This window comes from Oncorhynchus mykiss, chromosome 1 (assembly GCF_013265735.2).
Source record: "Oncorhynchus mykiss isolate Arlee chromosome 1, USDA_OmykA_1.1, whole genome shotgun sequence".
Lineage (NCBI taxonomy): Eukaryota > Metazoa > Chordata > Actinopteri > Salmoniformes > Salmonidae > Oncorhynchus > Oncorhynchus mykiss.
Genome location: NC_048565.1, coordinates 50856580 through 50871384, shown reverse-complemented (window position 1 = coordinate 50871384; position 14805 = coordinate 50856580). Strand labels below are relative to the sequence as shown.

The 14805-nt window shown below is 44.2% G+C and overlaps 1 protein-coding gene across 2 annotated transcripts; it reads right to left on the bottom strand.

Moving 5' to 3' along the window:
• Positions 1-37: 37 nt before the first annotated feature.
• On the bottom strand, positions 38-14805 carry c1h11orf49 (chromosome 1 C11orf49 homolog). Of its 2 annotated transcripts, none has more exons than XM_036979545.1 (9): positions 14580-14805; positions 14299-14401; positions 13904-14034; positions 10704-10788; positions 4181-4266; positions 1726-1921; positions 1048-1157; positions 828-918; positions 38-576 (listed from the first exon to the last, which is right to left on the bottom strand). In XM_036979545.1, exons 1-9 carry the CDS (start codon positions 14638-14640, stop codon positions 411-413), a joined length of 1029 nt encoding a protein of 342 aa, XP_036835440.1. In that variant the 5' UTR covers positions 14641-14805; the 3' UTR covers positions 38-410. The 2 variants fall into 2 exon arrangements, with proteins under 2 accessions (XP_036835440.1, XP_021459975.1); XM_021604300.2 differs by having other exon boundaries at positions 828-891; positions 14580-14803.

Genomic DNA, 14805 nt, shown 5'->3' with positions numbered 1-14805 from the left:
ATGCAGTGAGACATTATTGCCATGGGCGACATTGTGACACACAGCAACAATTTTTATATTAGGTGATACAGGGTTGGTAATCATAAATTACATACAGATATATCACATCATAAATAACTACATACAAGAATGCGTGTTACCAGGTAGGGAACACTGAATTACAGTTCCAACCTGCAGAGATCGCAAAATAAAACTTTCACACTTCTCAGACAGACAGGTTCTCATAGTACTAAATATATAGCAGTTCTACTGAAAGTTTGCCTAGAGTAATAAGCCTAATAAGCCTACTCCGTTGTAACACAGACACTATAGTTGTAACAGGGTTAATGGCAAGTTTAGTCCGCCAGTGGAAGTATAAGTGTGTTAATGGGAGGCCAAGGGGCCATTGGGAGGTCAGCCTCAGTCCAGGCTCAGTTCTCTGAGGAGTCAGTCTCCTCGGTGGATCCGTCACTCTCCATCTCGATCCTCTTGCGGTGGTGAAGGGACTTGCGTGGGGAGGCCTTCCTAGGGGGCTCCTTGTGTCCTGGTACACTGCTGCTGCTGTTGGACGTAGGACTGATAGCGATCTGGGCAATGCTGTAGAGAGCATAGAGATATAATAACATATTACAATATAATATTATTTAATCCTGTTGAGAGGAGAGGATACACAGTACTACGGAACTGACTGAGCTTCCAACCAGAGGGTGACTGAAGGTTCATAGTCAAGTTGTGTCAAGGCAATGAAGGCATGCAACATGATCTATTAGCCATTTTTAACAGTGTAGTAGAAACATGGGCAAATTTAGGTTTTGATTATGGTACATTATGTGCTCCAGTTTACTCACAGTTTCTCCACTTCCTGGTCCATCTCAGGGTCAATGAGAAGCTCTGACTTGTTTGGTAGGGCACCTAGCAAGGTCAACTCAATTACAAACACTAGATAAACAGTGATTAAATGAAAAGCCTTTTAGGGTACATTTATTGTAATGCATTGTAGTTCTATTTCATTATTGGAACAATAGTCTTTGTTATCAATAGATAACGACACAGTAGGCTAGTTCTCACCAATGTCCTGGTTGATGCCCTCATGTCTGACCAGAGCCATCACAAAGCCATAGAATGTCACTCTCTGTGTTAGCTCCAGAACCTCTCTAATGGCAGATGTAGAAGGATGGCTATGGAGAAACACACAAGATCAATAACTTTAATAACTCTAACTTAAAGCGGCAATATGTAACTTTTTCGGTGACCTGACCAAATTCATAGAAATGTGTTATAGATCTGTCATTCCCAAATGAAAGAAAGTCTAAGATGCAGTAGATCTGTTCTATGAGCACTATTTCTATACTTCCTGTTTTCAAGTTTAGTTTTTGCGTCCTTTACTTTCAGTTTTGTACAAAAGCTTCAAACAGCTGAAATTACAACATTTTTGGGTTTGGAAAATATATTTAAAAGCTGTTTAGATGGTACTCTACAATATACTATACTCACATAAACTGATATTAGGCAAACTATTCGATTTTTAGCAACCAGGAAATGGTGGAGTGATTTCAACATAGAGCATCTCTAATCAGGAGTTATGTACCCTAGTAGTTCAATACAACTTAATTTGACCCCCCGGTATGATCTTCTCCCGAGTGCTGGTGTTACCTAAGAATCATTGAATGTTTGTTTATATTGTCATTGTAGGCTAGTCACAATATTTATTTAGATGTATTGTAATGTATTGGAACTATTTCTTACTTGTGTTTGAACCTTTCACAAAGCACCTCGATGCACTCTAAAAAGACAGAGGAGTCCACTCCTTCCTGGGCCTCAGTTTCCTCTGTGGCCACCTGGGGGAGCTGTTCCACTGAGGTAGAGGTTGGGACGATCACAGTGTTGGGGCTTTTCCCTGACAGCAGGTCCTGGTAGATCACGGCAATACTCTCCAGGAACTCTGTTAGTGGAAAGTAAAAGGAATACAGGATTTCAGGTGACACAGTACAACCTAGAGTCTACCCAGTTAGAGTCTGAAAAGGATCTAGTGCTCTAGCATTAGAGTTTATGTAACCGGTTGCAGCACCGCCTGGTATGGCAACTGCTCTCTGCATCGGACTATATGGCGCTGCAGAGGGTAGTGCGTACGGCCCAGTACATCACTGGGGCCAAGATTCCTGCCATCCAGGACCTATATACTAGGCGGTGTCAGAGGAAAGCCCCAAAAATTGTCAAAGACTCCAGTCACCAAAGTCATAAGACTGTTCTCTCTGCTACCGCACGGCAAGCGGTACCGGAGCGCCAAGTCTAGGACCAAAAGGCTTCTTAACAGCTTCTACCCCCAAGCCATAAGGCTGCTGAACAATTAATCAAATGGCCACCGGACTATATACAGTGCCTTGCGAAAGTATTCGGCCCCCTTGAACTTTGCGACCTTTTGCCACATTTCAGGCTTCAAATATAAAGATATAAAACTGTATTTTTTTGTGAAGAATCAACAACAAGTGGGACACAATCATGAAGTGGAACGACATTTATTGGATATTTCAAACTTTTTTAACAAATCAAAAACTGAAAAATTGGGCGTGCAAAATTATTCAGCCCCCTTAAGTTAATACTTTGTAGCTGCGATTACAGCTGTAAGTCGCTTGGGGTATGTCTCTATCAGTTTTGCACATCGAGAGACTGAATTTTTTTCCCATTCCTCCTTGCAAAACAGCTCGAGCTCAGTGAGGTTGGATGGAGAGCATTTGTGAACAGCAGTTTTCAGTTCTTTCCACAGATTCTCGATTGGATTCAGGTCTGGACTTTGACTTGGCCATTCTAACACCTGGATCTGTTTATTTTTGAACCATTCCATTGTAGATTTTGCTTTATGTTTTGGATCATTGTCTTGTTGGAAGACAAATCTCCGTCCCAGTCTCAGGTCTTTTGCAGACTCCATCAGGTTTTCTTCCAGAATGGTCCTGTATTTGGCTCCATCCATCTTCCCATCCATTTTAACCATCTTCCCTGTCCCTGCTGAAGAAAAGCAGGCCCAAACCATGATGCTGCCACCGCCATGTTTGACAGTGGGGATGGTGTGTTCAGCTGTGTTGCTTTTACGCCAAACATAACGTTTTGCATTGTTGCCAAAAAGTTCAATTATGGTTTCATCTGACCAGAGCACCTTCTTCCACATGTTTGGTGTGTCTCCCAGGTGGCTTGTGGCAAACTTTAAACAACACTTTTTATGGATATCTTTAAGAAATGGCTTTCTTCTTGCCACTCTTCCATAAAGGCCAGATTTGTGCAATATACGACTGATTGTTGTCCTATGGACAGAGTCTCCCACCTCAGCTGTAGATCTCTGCAGTTCATCCAGAGTGATCATGGGCCTCTTGGCTGCATCTCTGATCAGTCTTCTCCTTGTATGAGCTGAAAGTTTAGAGGGACGGCCAGGTCTTGGTAGATTTGCAGTGGTCTGATACTCCTTCCATTTCAATATTATCGCTTGCACAGTGCTCCTTGGGATGTTTAAAGCTTGGGAAATCTTTTTGTATCCAAATCCGGCTTTAAACTTCTTCACAACAGTATCTCGGACCTGCCTGGTGTGTTCCTTGTTCTTCATGATGCTCTCTGCGCTTTTAACGGACCTCTGAGACTATCACAGTGCAGGTGCATTTATACGGAGACTTGATTACACACAGGTGGATTGTATTTATCATCATTAGTCATTTAGGTCAACATTGGATCATTCAGAGATCCTCACTGAACTTCTGGAGAGAGTTTGCTGCACTGAAAGTAAAGGGGCTGAATAATTTTGCACGCCCAATTTTTCAGTTTTTGATTTGTTAAAAAAGTTTGAAATATCCAATAAATGTCGTTCCACTTCATGATTGTGTCCCACTTGTTGTTGATTCTTCACAAAAAAATACAGTTTTATATCTTTATGTTTGAAGCCTGAAATGTGGCAAAAGGTCACAAAGTTCAAGGGGGCTGAATACTTTTGTTACTTGTTATTCTTTTTTACTTTAGTTTGTTTGGTAAATATTTTCGTCCCTCTTTCTTGAACTGCACTGTTGGTTAAGGACTTGTAAGTAAGCATTTCACGGTAAGGTGAAACACACCTGTTGTATTCGGCATGTGACAAATAAAGTTTGATTTGATTTGATCATCGTGTCAGGTACAGAGTGGTAAACCAAGTTCTCTCGTCATTGGTTTATACAGATGTACTTACCTTCGAAGTAGAACTGGATTTGGAAAGAGAAGAGGAAATCCGAGAAGGACATGAGGCAGTCCATGGCATCATCCATTAGCACTATCCTGTGTTGAAAGAGATATCAGTTGGATATAGTCATAGTGTTGATGATAAAAAGATGATTGTGGGGGCTGTTTTGTTAGACTTCAGTGCGGCTTTTGACATTATCGATCATAGTCTGCTGCTGGAAAACCGTATGTGTTATGGCTTTACACCCCCTGCTATATTGTGGATAAAGAGTTACCTGCCTAACAGAACACAGAGGGTGTTCTTTAATGGAAGCCTCCAACATAATCCAGGTAGAATCAGGAATTCCCCAGGGCAACTGTCTAGGCTCATTACTTTTTTCAATCTTTACTAATGACATGCCACTGGCTTTGAGTAAAGCCAGCGTGTCTATGTATGAAGATGACTCAACAATACATGTCAGCTACTACAGCAACTGAAATTACTGCAACACTTAACAAAGAGTTAAGCTCCTACAGGCCTTAGTTTTGTCGCACCTGGACTACTATTCAGTCGTGTAGTCAAGGGGCCACAAAAAAGGAATTAGGAAAATTGCAATTGGTTCAGAACAGGGCAGCACGGCTGGCCCTTGGATGTACACAGAGAGCTAATATTAATAATATGCATGTCAATCTCTCCTGGCTCAAAGTGGAGGAGAGATTGGCTTCATCACTACTTGTATTTATGAGAGGTGTTGAATGTTGAATGCACCCGAGCTGTCTGTTTGAACTACTGGCGCACAGCTCGGACACCCATGCATACCCCACAACACATGCCACAAGAGGTGTCTTCACAGTCCCCAAGTCCAGAACAGACTATGGGAGGCGCACAGTACTACATAGAGCCATGACTACATGTAACTCTATTCCACATCAAGTAACTGACGCAAGCAGTACAATTAGATTTCAAAAACAGATGAAATAAACACCTTATTAGACAGCAGGGACTGTGAAGCAACACAAACATAGGCACAGACACATGCATACACACACACACATATAAAAAATGGTGCCGGAGGAGATGGCCGCCGAGGAGTTGGCCGCCGTTTTACGGTCTCCTAACCAATTGTGCTATCAGTTGGGGGTTTTTTCTCGCAATATTTGTAAATTATTTTGTACATAATGTTTCTGCAACCGTATCTTACAGAAGAAAAGAGCTTCTGGATATCAGGACAGCGATCACTCACCTCGGATTAGACAAAGATTTCTTCAACAGCAGGACTCACACGATATTCTCCAAACACCCCACAGGGCAGACATCCCAATTATTCGCAAAAGGAAGCGACGCAGAGGACAAAGAGCCGAATGCCTCGTCCGGACCCGCAGAAGACAACTGTGCATATTTGTAAACAACAGCTGGTGCACGAAATCTAAGGAAGTCTCTAGATTTTGCTCGCCTGAAGTTGAGTATATTGTGATAAACTGCAGGCCACACTACTTGCCTAGAGAGTTCTCAGCTATACTTTTCGTGGCTGTTTATTTACAGTGCCTTGCGAAAGTATTCGGCCCCCTTGAACTTTGCGACCTTTTGCCACATTTCAGGCTTCAAACATAAAGATAGAAAACTGTATTTTTTTGTGAAGAATCAACAACAAGTGGGACACAATCATGAAGTGGAACGACATTTATTGGATATTTCAAACTTTTTTAACAAATAAAAAACTGAAAAATTGGGCGTGCAAAATTATTCAGCCCCTTTACTTTCAGTGCAGCAAACTCTCTCCAGAAGTTCAGTGAGGATCTCTGAACGATCCAATGTTGACCTAAATGACTAATGATGATAAATACAATCCACCTGTGTGTAATCAAGTCTCTGTATAAATGCACCTGCACTGTGATAGTCTCAGAGGTCCGTTAAAAGCGCAGAGAGCATCATGAAGAACAAGGAACACACCAGGCAGGTCCGAGATACTGTTGTGAAGAAGTTTAAAGCCGGATTTGGATACAAAAAGATTTCCCAAGCTTTAAACATCCCAAGGAGCACTGTGCAAGCGATAATATTGAAATGGAAGGAGTATCAGACCACTGCAAATCTACCAAGACCTGGCCGTCCCTCTAAACTTTCAGCTCATACAAGGAGAAGACTGATCAGAGATGCAGCCAAGAGGCCCATGATCACTCTGGATGAACTGCAGAGATCTACAGCTGAGGTGGGAGACTCTGTCCATAGGACAACAATCAGTCGTATATTGCACAAATCTGGCCTTTATGGAAGAGTGGCAAGAAGAAAGCCATTTCTTAAAGATATCCATAAAAAGTGTAGTTTAAAGTTTGCCACAAGCCACCTGGGAGACACACCAAACATGTGGAAGAAGGTGCTCTGGTCAGATGAAACCAAAATTGAACTTTTTGGCAACAATGCAAAACGTTATGTTTGGCGTAAAAGCAACACAGCTCATCACCCTGAACACACCATCCCCACTGTCAAACATGGTGGTGGCAGCATCATGGTTTGGGCCTGCTTTTCTTCAGCAGGGACAGGGAAGATGGTTCAAATTGATGGGAAGATGGATGGAGCCAAATACAGGACCATTCTGGAAGAAAACCTGATGGAGTCTGCAAAAGACCTGAGACTGGGACGGAGATTTGTCTTCCAACAAGACAATGATCCAAAACATAAAGCAAAATCTACAATGGAATGGTTCAAAAATAAACATATCCAGGTGTTAGAATGGCCAAGTCAAAGTCCAGACCTGAATCCAATTGAGAATCTGTGGAAAGAAGTGAATACTGCTGTTCACAAATGCTCTCCATCCAACCTCACTGAGCTCGAGCTGTTTTGCAAGGAGGAATGGGAAAAAATGTCAGTCTCTCGATGTGCAAAACTGATAGAGACATACCCCAAGCGACTTACAGCTGTAATCCCAGCAAAAGGTGGCGCTACAAAGTATTAACTTAAGGGGGCTGAATAATTTTGCAAGCCCAATTTTTCAGTTTTTGATTTGTTAAAAAAGTTTGAAATATCCAATAAATGTCGTTCCACTTCATGATTGTGTCCCACTTGTTGTTGATTCTTCACAAAAAAATACAGTTTTATATCTTTATGTTTGAAGCCTGAAATGTGGCAAAAGGTCGCAAAGTTCAAGGGGGCCGAATACTTTCGCAAGGCACTGTACCACCACAGACAGATGCTGGCACTAAGACCGCACTAAGTCAGCTGTATAAGGAAATAAGCAAACAGAAAACCACTCACACAGAGGCGGTGCTTCTAATCAAATCAAATCAAATTTTTCTAGTGGCCGGAGACTTTAATGCAGGGAAACTTAAATCAGTTCTACCAAATCTCTATCAACATGTTAAATGTGCAACCAGAGGGGGAAACAATTCTAGATCACCTGTACTCCACACACAGAGACGCGTACAAAGCTCTCCCTCGCCCTCCATTTGGTAAATCCGACCACAACTCTATCCTCCTGATTCCTGCTTACAAGCAAAAATTAAAGCAGAAAGCACCAGTGACTCGGTCTATAAAAAAATGGTCAGATGAAGCAGATGCTAAACTACAGGACTGCTTTGCTATCACAGACTGGAACATGTTCCGGAATTCTTCCGATGACATTGAGGAAATACACCACATCAGTCACTGGCTTTATCAATAAGTGCAGGACGTCATCCCCACAGTGACTGTACGTACATACCCCAACCAGAAGCCATGGATTACAGGCAACATTCGCACTGAGCTAAAGGGTAGAGCTAACGCTTTCAAGGTGCGGGACTCTAACCCGGAAGCTTACAAGAAATCCTGCTATGCCCTGCGACGAACCATCAAACAGGCAAAGCGTCAATACAGGGCTAAGATTGAATCATACTACACCGGCTCCGACGCTCGTCGGATGTGGCAGGGCTTACAAACTATTACAGACTACAAAGGGAAGCCCAGCCGCGAGCTGCCCAGTGACACGAGCCTACCAGACGAGCTAAATCACTATGCTCGCTTCGAGGCAAGCAACACTGAGGCATGCATGAGAGCGTCAGCTGTTCCGGACGACTGTGTGATCACGCTCTCCGTAGCCGACGTGAGTAAGACCTTTAAACAGGTCAACATACACAAGGCTGCGGGGCCAGACGGATTACCAGGACATGTGCTCCGGGCATGTGCTGACCAACTGGCAGGTGTCTTCACTGACATTTTCAACATGTCCCTGATTGAGTCTTTAATACCAACATGCTTCAAGCAGTGCCCAAGAACACAAAGACAACCTGCTTCAATGACTACAGACCATGAAGTGCTTTGAAAGGCTGGTAATGGCTCACATCAACCCCATTATCCCAGAAACCCTAGACCCACTCCAATTTGCATACCGCCCAAACAGATCCACAGATGATGCAATCTCTATTGCACTCCACACTGCTCTTTCCCACCTGGACAAAAGGAACACCTATGTGGGAATGCTGTTCATTGACTTCAGCTCAACGTTCAACACCATAGTACCCTCAAAGCTCATCACCAAGCTAAGGATCCTGGGACTAAACACCTCCCTCTGCAACTGGATCCTGGACATCCTGACAGGCCGCCCCCAGGTGGTGAGGGTAGGTAGCAACACATCTGCCACGCTGATCCTCAACACTGGAGCTCCCCAGGGGTGCGTGCTCAGTCCCCTCCTGTACTCCCTGTTCACCCACGACTGCATGGCCAGGCACGACTCCAACACCATCATTAAGTTTGCTGACGACACAACAGTGGTAGGCCTGATCACCAACAACGACGAGACAGCCTATAGGGGGGGAGGTCAGAGAATAACAACCTATCCCTCAACATAACCAAGACTAAGGAGATGATTGTGGACTACAAGAAAAGGAGCACCGAGCACGTCCCCATTCTCATCGATGGTGCAGTAGTGGAGCAGGTTGAGAGCTTCAAATTCCTTGGTGTCCACATCAACAACAAACTAGATTGGTCCAAACACACCAAGACAGTCGTGAAGAGGGCACGACAAAGCCTATTCCCCCTCAGGAAACTAAAAAGATTTGGCATGGGACCTGAAATCCTCAAAAGGTTCTACAGCTGCAACATCGAGAGCATCCTGACCGGTTGCATCACTGCCTGGTACGGCAATTGCTCGGCCTCCGACCGCAAGGCACTTCTGAGAGTAGTGCGTACGGCCCAGTACATCACTGTGGCAAAGCTGCCTGCCATCCAGGACCTCTACACCAGGCTGTGTCAGAGGAAGGCCCTAAAAATTGTCAAAGACCCCAGCCACCCCAGCCATAGACTGTTCTCTCTACTACCGCATGGCAAGCGGTACCGGAGTGCCAAGTCTAGGACAAAAAGGCTTCTCAACAGTTTTTACCCCCAAGCCATTAGACTCCTGAACAGGTAACCAAATGGTTACCCGGACTATTTGCATTGTCTGCCCCCCCAACCCCTCTTTTACGCTGTTGCTACTCTCTGTTTATCTTATATGCATAGTCACTTTAACTATACATTCATGTACATACTACCTAAATTGGCCCGACCAACCAGTGCTCCCGCACATTGGCTAACCGGGCTATCTCTATTGTGTCCCACCACCCACCAACCCCTCTTTTTACATTTCTGCTACTCTCTGTTCATCATATATGCATAGTCACTTTAACGATACCTACATGTACATACTACTTCAATAAGCCTGACTAACAGGTGTCTGTATATAGCCTTGCTACTCTTTTTTCAAATGTCTTTTTACTGTTGTTTTATTTCGTTACTTACCTACACACACACACATGCCTTTTTTCACTGTAAGGATTTCACTGTAAGGTTTACATCTGTTGTATTCGGCGCACGTGACAAATAAACTTTGATTTGACTTGATTTTACACGCACACACGATAACATACGCACTATACACACACTGTGGTATCCCAGGAGGTCTACCCCGGGGGATGGTAATAGAGGGGAGGTACGTGAGGTGACGTTGGCTCCCTCTGCTGGGAATACGGGAGCTGGGCACCCCGACACTGACAGCTAAGTGGAGGTAATTAGACAAAAGTGCCAACCAGCCGTGGAGGCTTAATAAAAGGAGCACGATGGCACACCGCGGGAGAGAAGGGAGAGAGACGGGCACCAGAGAAGAGAGAGACGGAAGACCGAGCAAACCTGAGTTATTTCTTTGATATATTCATTTTCTGTCTTAAGTAAAGTTGTTTTTCCAGACTAAAGCCTCACTGTCTCTGTGTCAATCTCTGCACGCTCAACCCAACACCCCACGGTTTACCACAACAGGTACACATGGATTTTGTACTGTAGATATGCGGAGTGGAGTAGTGGCCTGAGGGGCACACAGTGCGTTGTGAAATCTGTGAATGTACTGTAATGTTTTTAAAATTGTATAACTGCCTTGGCAGCAGCTAAAAGGGATCCATAATAAATACAAATACAAATAGTGTATACTTTAAATATTTACAATCATGTGTTGGCATTCCATTTCACAGAGATGGAAACACACTGAACGTAATGTAACTTAAATGTAGCTAAATTAACATATTGTACAATATCAATAAATTATGCCAAATCAGACCTTGCTGCATGTTGTACCATCTCCACTGGGAAGTCTGGACAGAGGAGCTGCAGAAGGGAGCTGTACTCCAACATGGCCAGGAGGTCTATAGCAAGCATACAAAAGCACATAAAATATATAAACACTGACAAGCAACACCAGAGGTATTCATTAATCTATATAACTCAATGACGAGGTTTTGCTCACCTGAGGTAGAGTATCTCATGATAAGCTGTAGACCACACTATTTACCAAGAGCGTTTTAATCTATATTCTTTGTAGCTGTCTATTTACCACCACAAACCGATGCTGGCACTAAGACCGCATCAACGAGCTGTATACGCCCATAAGCAAACAGGAAAAAGCTCATCCAGAGGCGGCGCTCCTAGTGGCTGGGGACGTTAATGCAGGGAAACTTAAATCTGTTTTACCTAACTTCTACCAGCCTGTTAAATGTGCAACCAGAGGGGAAAAAACACTAGACCACCTTTACTCCATACAGAGATGTGTACAAAGTTCTTCCTCGTCCTCCATTTGGCAAATATGACAATAATTCTATCCTCCTAATTCCTGCTTTCAAGCAAAAACTAAAGCAGGAAGCACCAGTGACTTGGTCAATAAAAAAGTGGTCAGATGAAGCAGGTGCTAACCTACAGGACTGTTTTGCTAGCAATGCTGGAATATGTTCCGGGATTCTACCAATGGCATTGAGGAGTACACCACATCAGTCACTGGCTTCATCAATAAGTGAATCGATGATGTCGTCCCCACAGTGACTGTACATACCCCAACCAGAAGCCATGGATTACAGGCATCATCCACACTGAGATAAAAGGTAGAGCTGCCGCTTTCAAGGAGCGGGTCTCTATCCGAGAAGCTTATTAGAAATCGCGCTATACCCTCAAACAGGCAAAGCGTCAATACAGGACTAAAATCGAATTGTACAACACCGGCTCCAAAGCTTGTCGGATGTGGCAAGGCTTGCAAACTATTACAACCTACAAAGCAAAGCACAGCCACGAGCTGCCCAGTGACACGAGCCTACTAGACCACCAAAATTACTTCTATGCTCGCTTCGAGGCAAGCAACACTGAAACATGCTTGAGAGCATTAGCTGTTCCGGAAGACTGTGTGATCACGCTCTCCGTAGCCGATGAGTAAGACCTTTTATACAGGTCAACATTCACATTACCAGGACGTGTACTCTGAGCATGCGCTGACCAACTGACATTTTCAACCTGTCCCTGACTGAGTCTGTAATACCAACATGCTTCAAGCAGACCACCATAGTCCCTGTGCCCAAGAACACTAAGGTAACCTGCCTAAATGACTACCGACCCGTAGAACTCACGTCTGTAGCCATGAAGTGTTTTGAAAGGCTGGTCATGGCTCACATCAACAACATTATGCCAGAAACCCTAGACCCACTCCAATTTGCATACCGCCCCAACAGATCCACAGATGATGTAATCTCTATTGCACTCCACACTGCCCTTTCCCACCTGGACAAAAGGAACACCTATGTGAGAATGCTATTCATTGACTACAGCTCAGCATTCAACAACATAGTACCCTCTAAGCTCATCACTAAGCTAAGGACCCTGGGACAAAACACCACCCTCTGCAACTGGATCCAGGACTTCCTGACGGGCCGCCCCCAGGTGGTAAGAGTAGGTAACAACACATCGACCACCCTGATCCTCAACACGTGGGCCCCTCAGGGGTGTGTGCTCAGTCCCCTCCTGCACTCCCTGTTCACTCATGACTGCATGGCCAGGCACGACTCCAACACCATCATTAAGTTTGCCGACGACACAACAGTGATCACCGACAACAATATAAACAACCTAGTCAGTTGTACAACTGAATGCCTTCAACTGAAATGTGTCTTCCTCATTTAACCCAATCCCTCTAAATTAGAGAAGTGCGGGAGGCTGCCTTAATCAACATCCATGTCTTTGGCGCCCCGGGAACAGTGGGTTAACTGCCTTGCTCAGGGGCAGAACAACTGATTTTTACCTTGTCAGCTCAGGGATTTGATCAAGCAACCGTTTTGGTTACTGGCCCAACGCTCTAACCACTAGGCTACTATAGGGAGGAGGTCAGAGACCTGGCCGTGTCGTGCCAGGATAACAGCCTCTCCCTCAATGTGATCAAGACAAAGGAGATAATCGTGGACTACAGGAAAAGGAGGACCGAGCACGCCCCCATTCTCATCGACGGGGCTATAGTGGAGCAGGTTGAGAGCTTCAAGTTCCTTGGTGTCCATATCACCAACACACTATCATGGTCCAAACACAGCAAGACAGTCGTGAAGTGGGCACGACAAAACCTGTTCCCTCTCAGGAGACTGAAAAGATTTGGCATGGGTCCTCAGATGCTCAAAAAGTTCTAACGCTGCACCATCAAGAGCATCCTGACTGGTTGCATCACTGCCTGGTATGGCAAGGCACGGCCGCAAGGCACTACAGAGGGTAGTGCGTACGGCCCTGTACATCACTGGGGCCAAGATTCCTGCCATCCAGGAACATTATACCAGGCGGTGTCAGAGGAAGGCCCCAAAAATTCAGCCACCCATAGACTCCAGCCACCCATAGACTGTTCTCTCTACTACCGCATGGCAAGCGGTACCGGAGCTCCAAGTCTTGGTCCAAAAGACTTCTTAACAGCTTCTACCCCCAAGCCATAACTCCTGAACAGCTAATCAAATTGCTACCCAGACTATTTGCATTGCCCCCCACGCTGCTGCAACTCTCTGTTTATTATCTATGCATAGTCACTTTAAATCTACCTACATGTACGTATTACCTCAATTACCTCAACTAACCGGTGCCCCCTCACATCGACTCTGTACTGGTAACCCTGTAAATAGCCTCGCTACTGTTATTTTACAGCTGCTTTTATTTTATTTTATTTTTTACTTCACACTTATTTTTCTTAAAACTGCATTGTTGGTTAAGGGCTTGTAAGTAAGTATTTCACCTTAAGATCTACACCTGTTGTACTCTGCGCATGTGACAAATAAAATTTGATTTGATTTTGATTTGACACACACACAGGAGATCCTTGCAGGAAGCTGAAGCTCGAGTATAATTCCATAAGCATTGTGTTTTCAATCGTAACTTTTTCACTCAATTGTTTTCACATTTTCCAAATGTTCAAAGACAGTGTTACCTCATCACACATACAGACAGACACACACACACACTCATTAGGCCTACCTCCATTTTTCCCGATCTGTCGGAAGCACCTCCAGAGGACGCGGATGAAGGAGGCCCTGTTATGAGCTGTGGCCTTGATGTAGCCAAACTCTCTGAACAGTACGTGGTTGCCGTTCTTCACACTGCTAAAGCTGTCAACCAATCACAAAGGAAGTGAATTACAACATAAGGTCCAATTATTTGACAAAAACATAATAATAATCCATAAACAGGAGATGGCTATAACCAGTTTAATGTAAGAATGTATATCTACCTACATAGCTACACTGTAGCTACAATGTAGTAACTTTGAAATAAGATGAATTGATTTGAGGAACGTGGCAGGGAAACGTATTCCACCAACACCATGATCTGCTCTGAAGAAACAAGACTGGTAGAATAGAATAGAAACGTACTATTCTGCAAAGTAACGGACGATGCCAAACTGGGTGTATTCCTCCTTGTGCTCCAGAAGCTGGGTCACAGCATCGTTCAGGTAGAAAAGCACGTTGGTCTCAGCTGCCAGAGGAGAGAGGGTGAGTAGCTACAATCTATTTTTTAGCATTGGGCCAACCAATATTGGTGCCCTTTTATGCAGGTGTTGCTAGCTAACAAAGAAGTGTAATGCAGAGCAGCATATCTCTACCCATAGGCCTAACGGCTCTGCTGCCTGGTTTAGCTAACGTTAGCTACTCACCAAGGTACTCATCAACTGAGAGGGTAGGGTTGAAACGATCAGGATTCATTTTCGTGCACATTGCTGCGTCCGTAATTATAAGGTTATATATTTATATTTTAATGTATTCACTACTTGAATTTTATAGCTGACATTGCATGTTCATGTTACTGTGGCGATCTAGCCTTGGTAGGTTTCGGCACAGACTTCGTTTCCATGGGAAACAGTGCCGGATGTTTGGGGTTTT

Coding starts and splice junctions, on each gene's coding strand:
- c1h11orf49 (XM_036979545.1), bottom strand. CDS start 14,640: ATGTGCACGAAAATGAATCCTGATCGTTTCAACCCTACCCTCTCAGTT. Junction 14,035..14,298: donor GTCCGTTACTTTGCAGAATA/GTACGTTTCTAT, acceptor ATTGGTTGACAG/CTTTAGCAGTGTGAAGAACG. Junction 10,789..13,903: donor ACAGATCGGGAAAAATGGAG/GTAGGCCTAATG, acceptor TGCTTGCTATAG/ACCTCCTGGCCATGTTGGAG.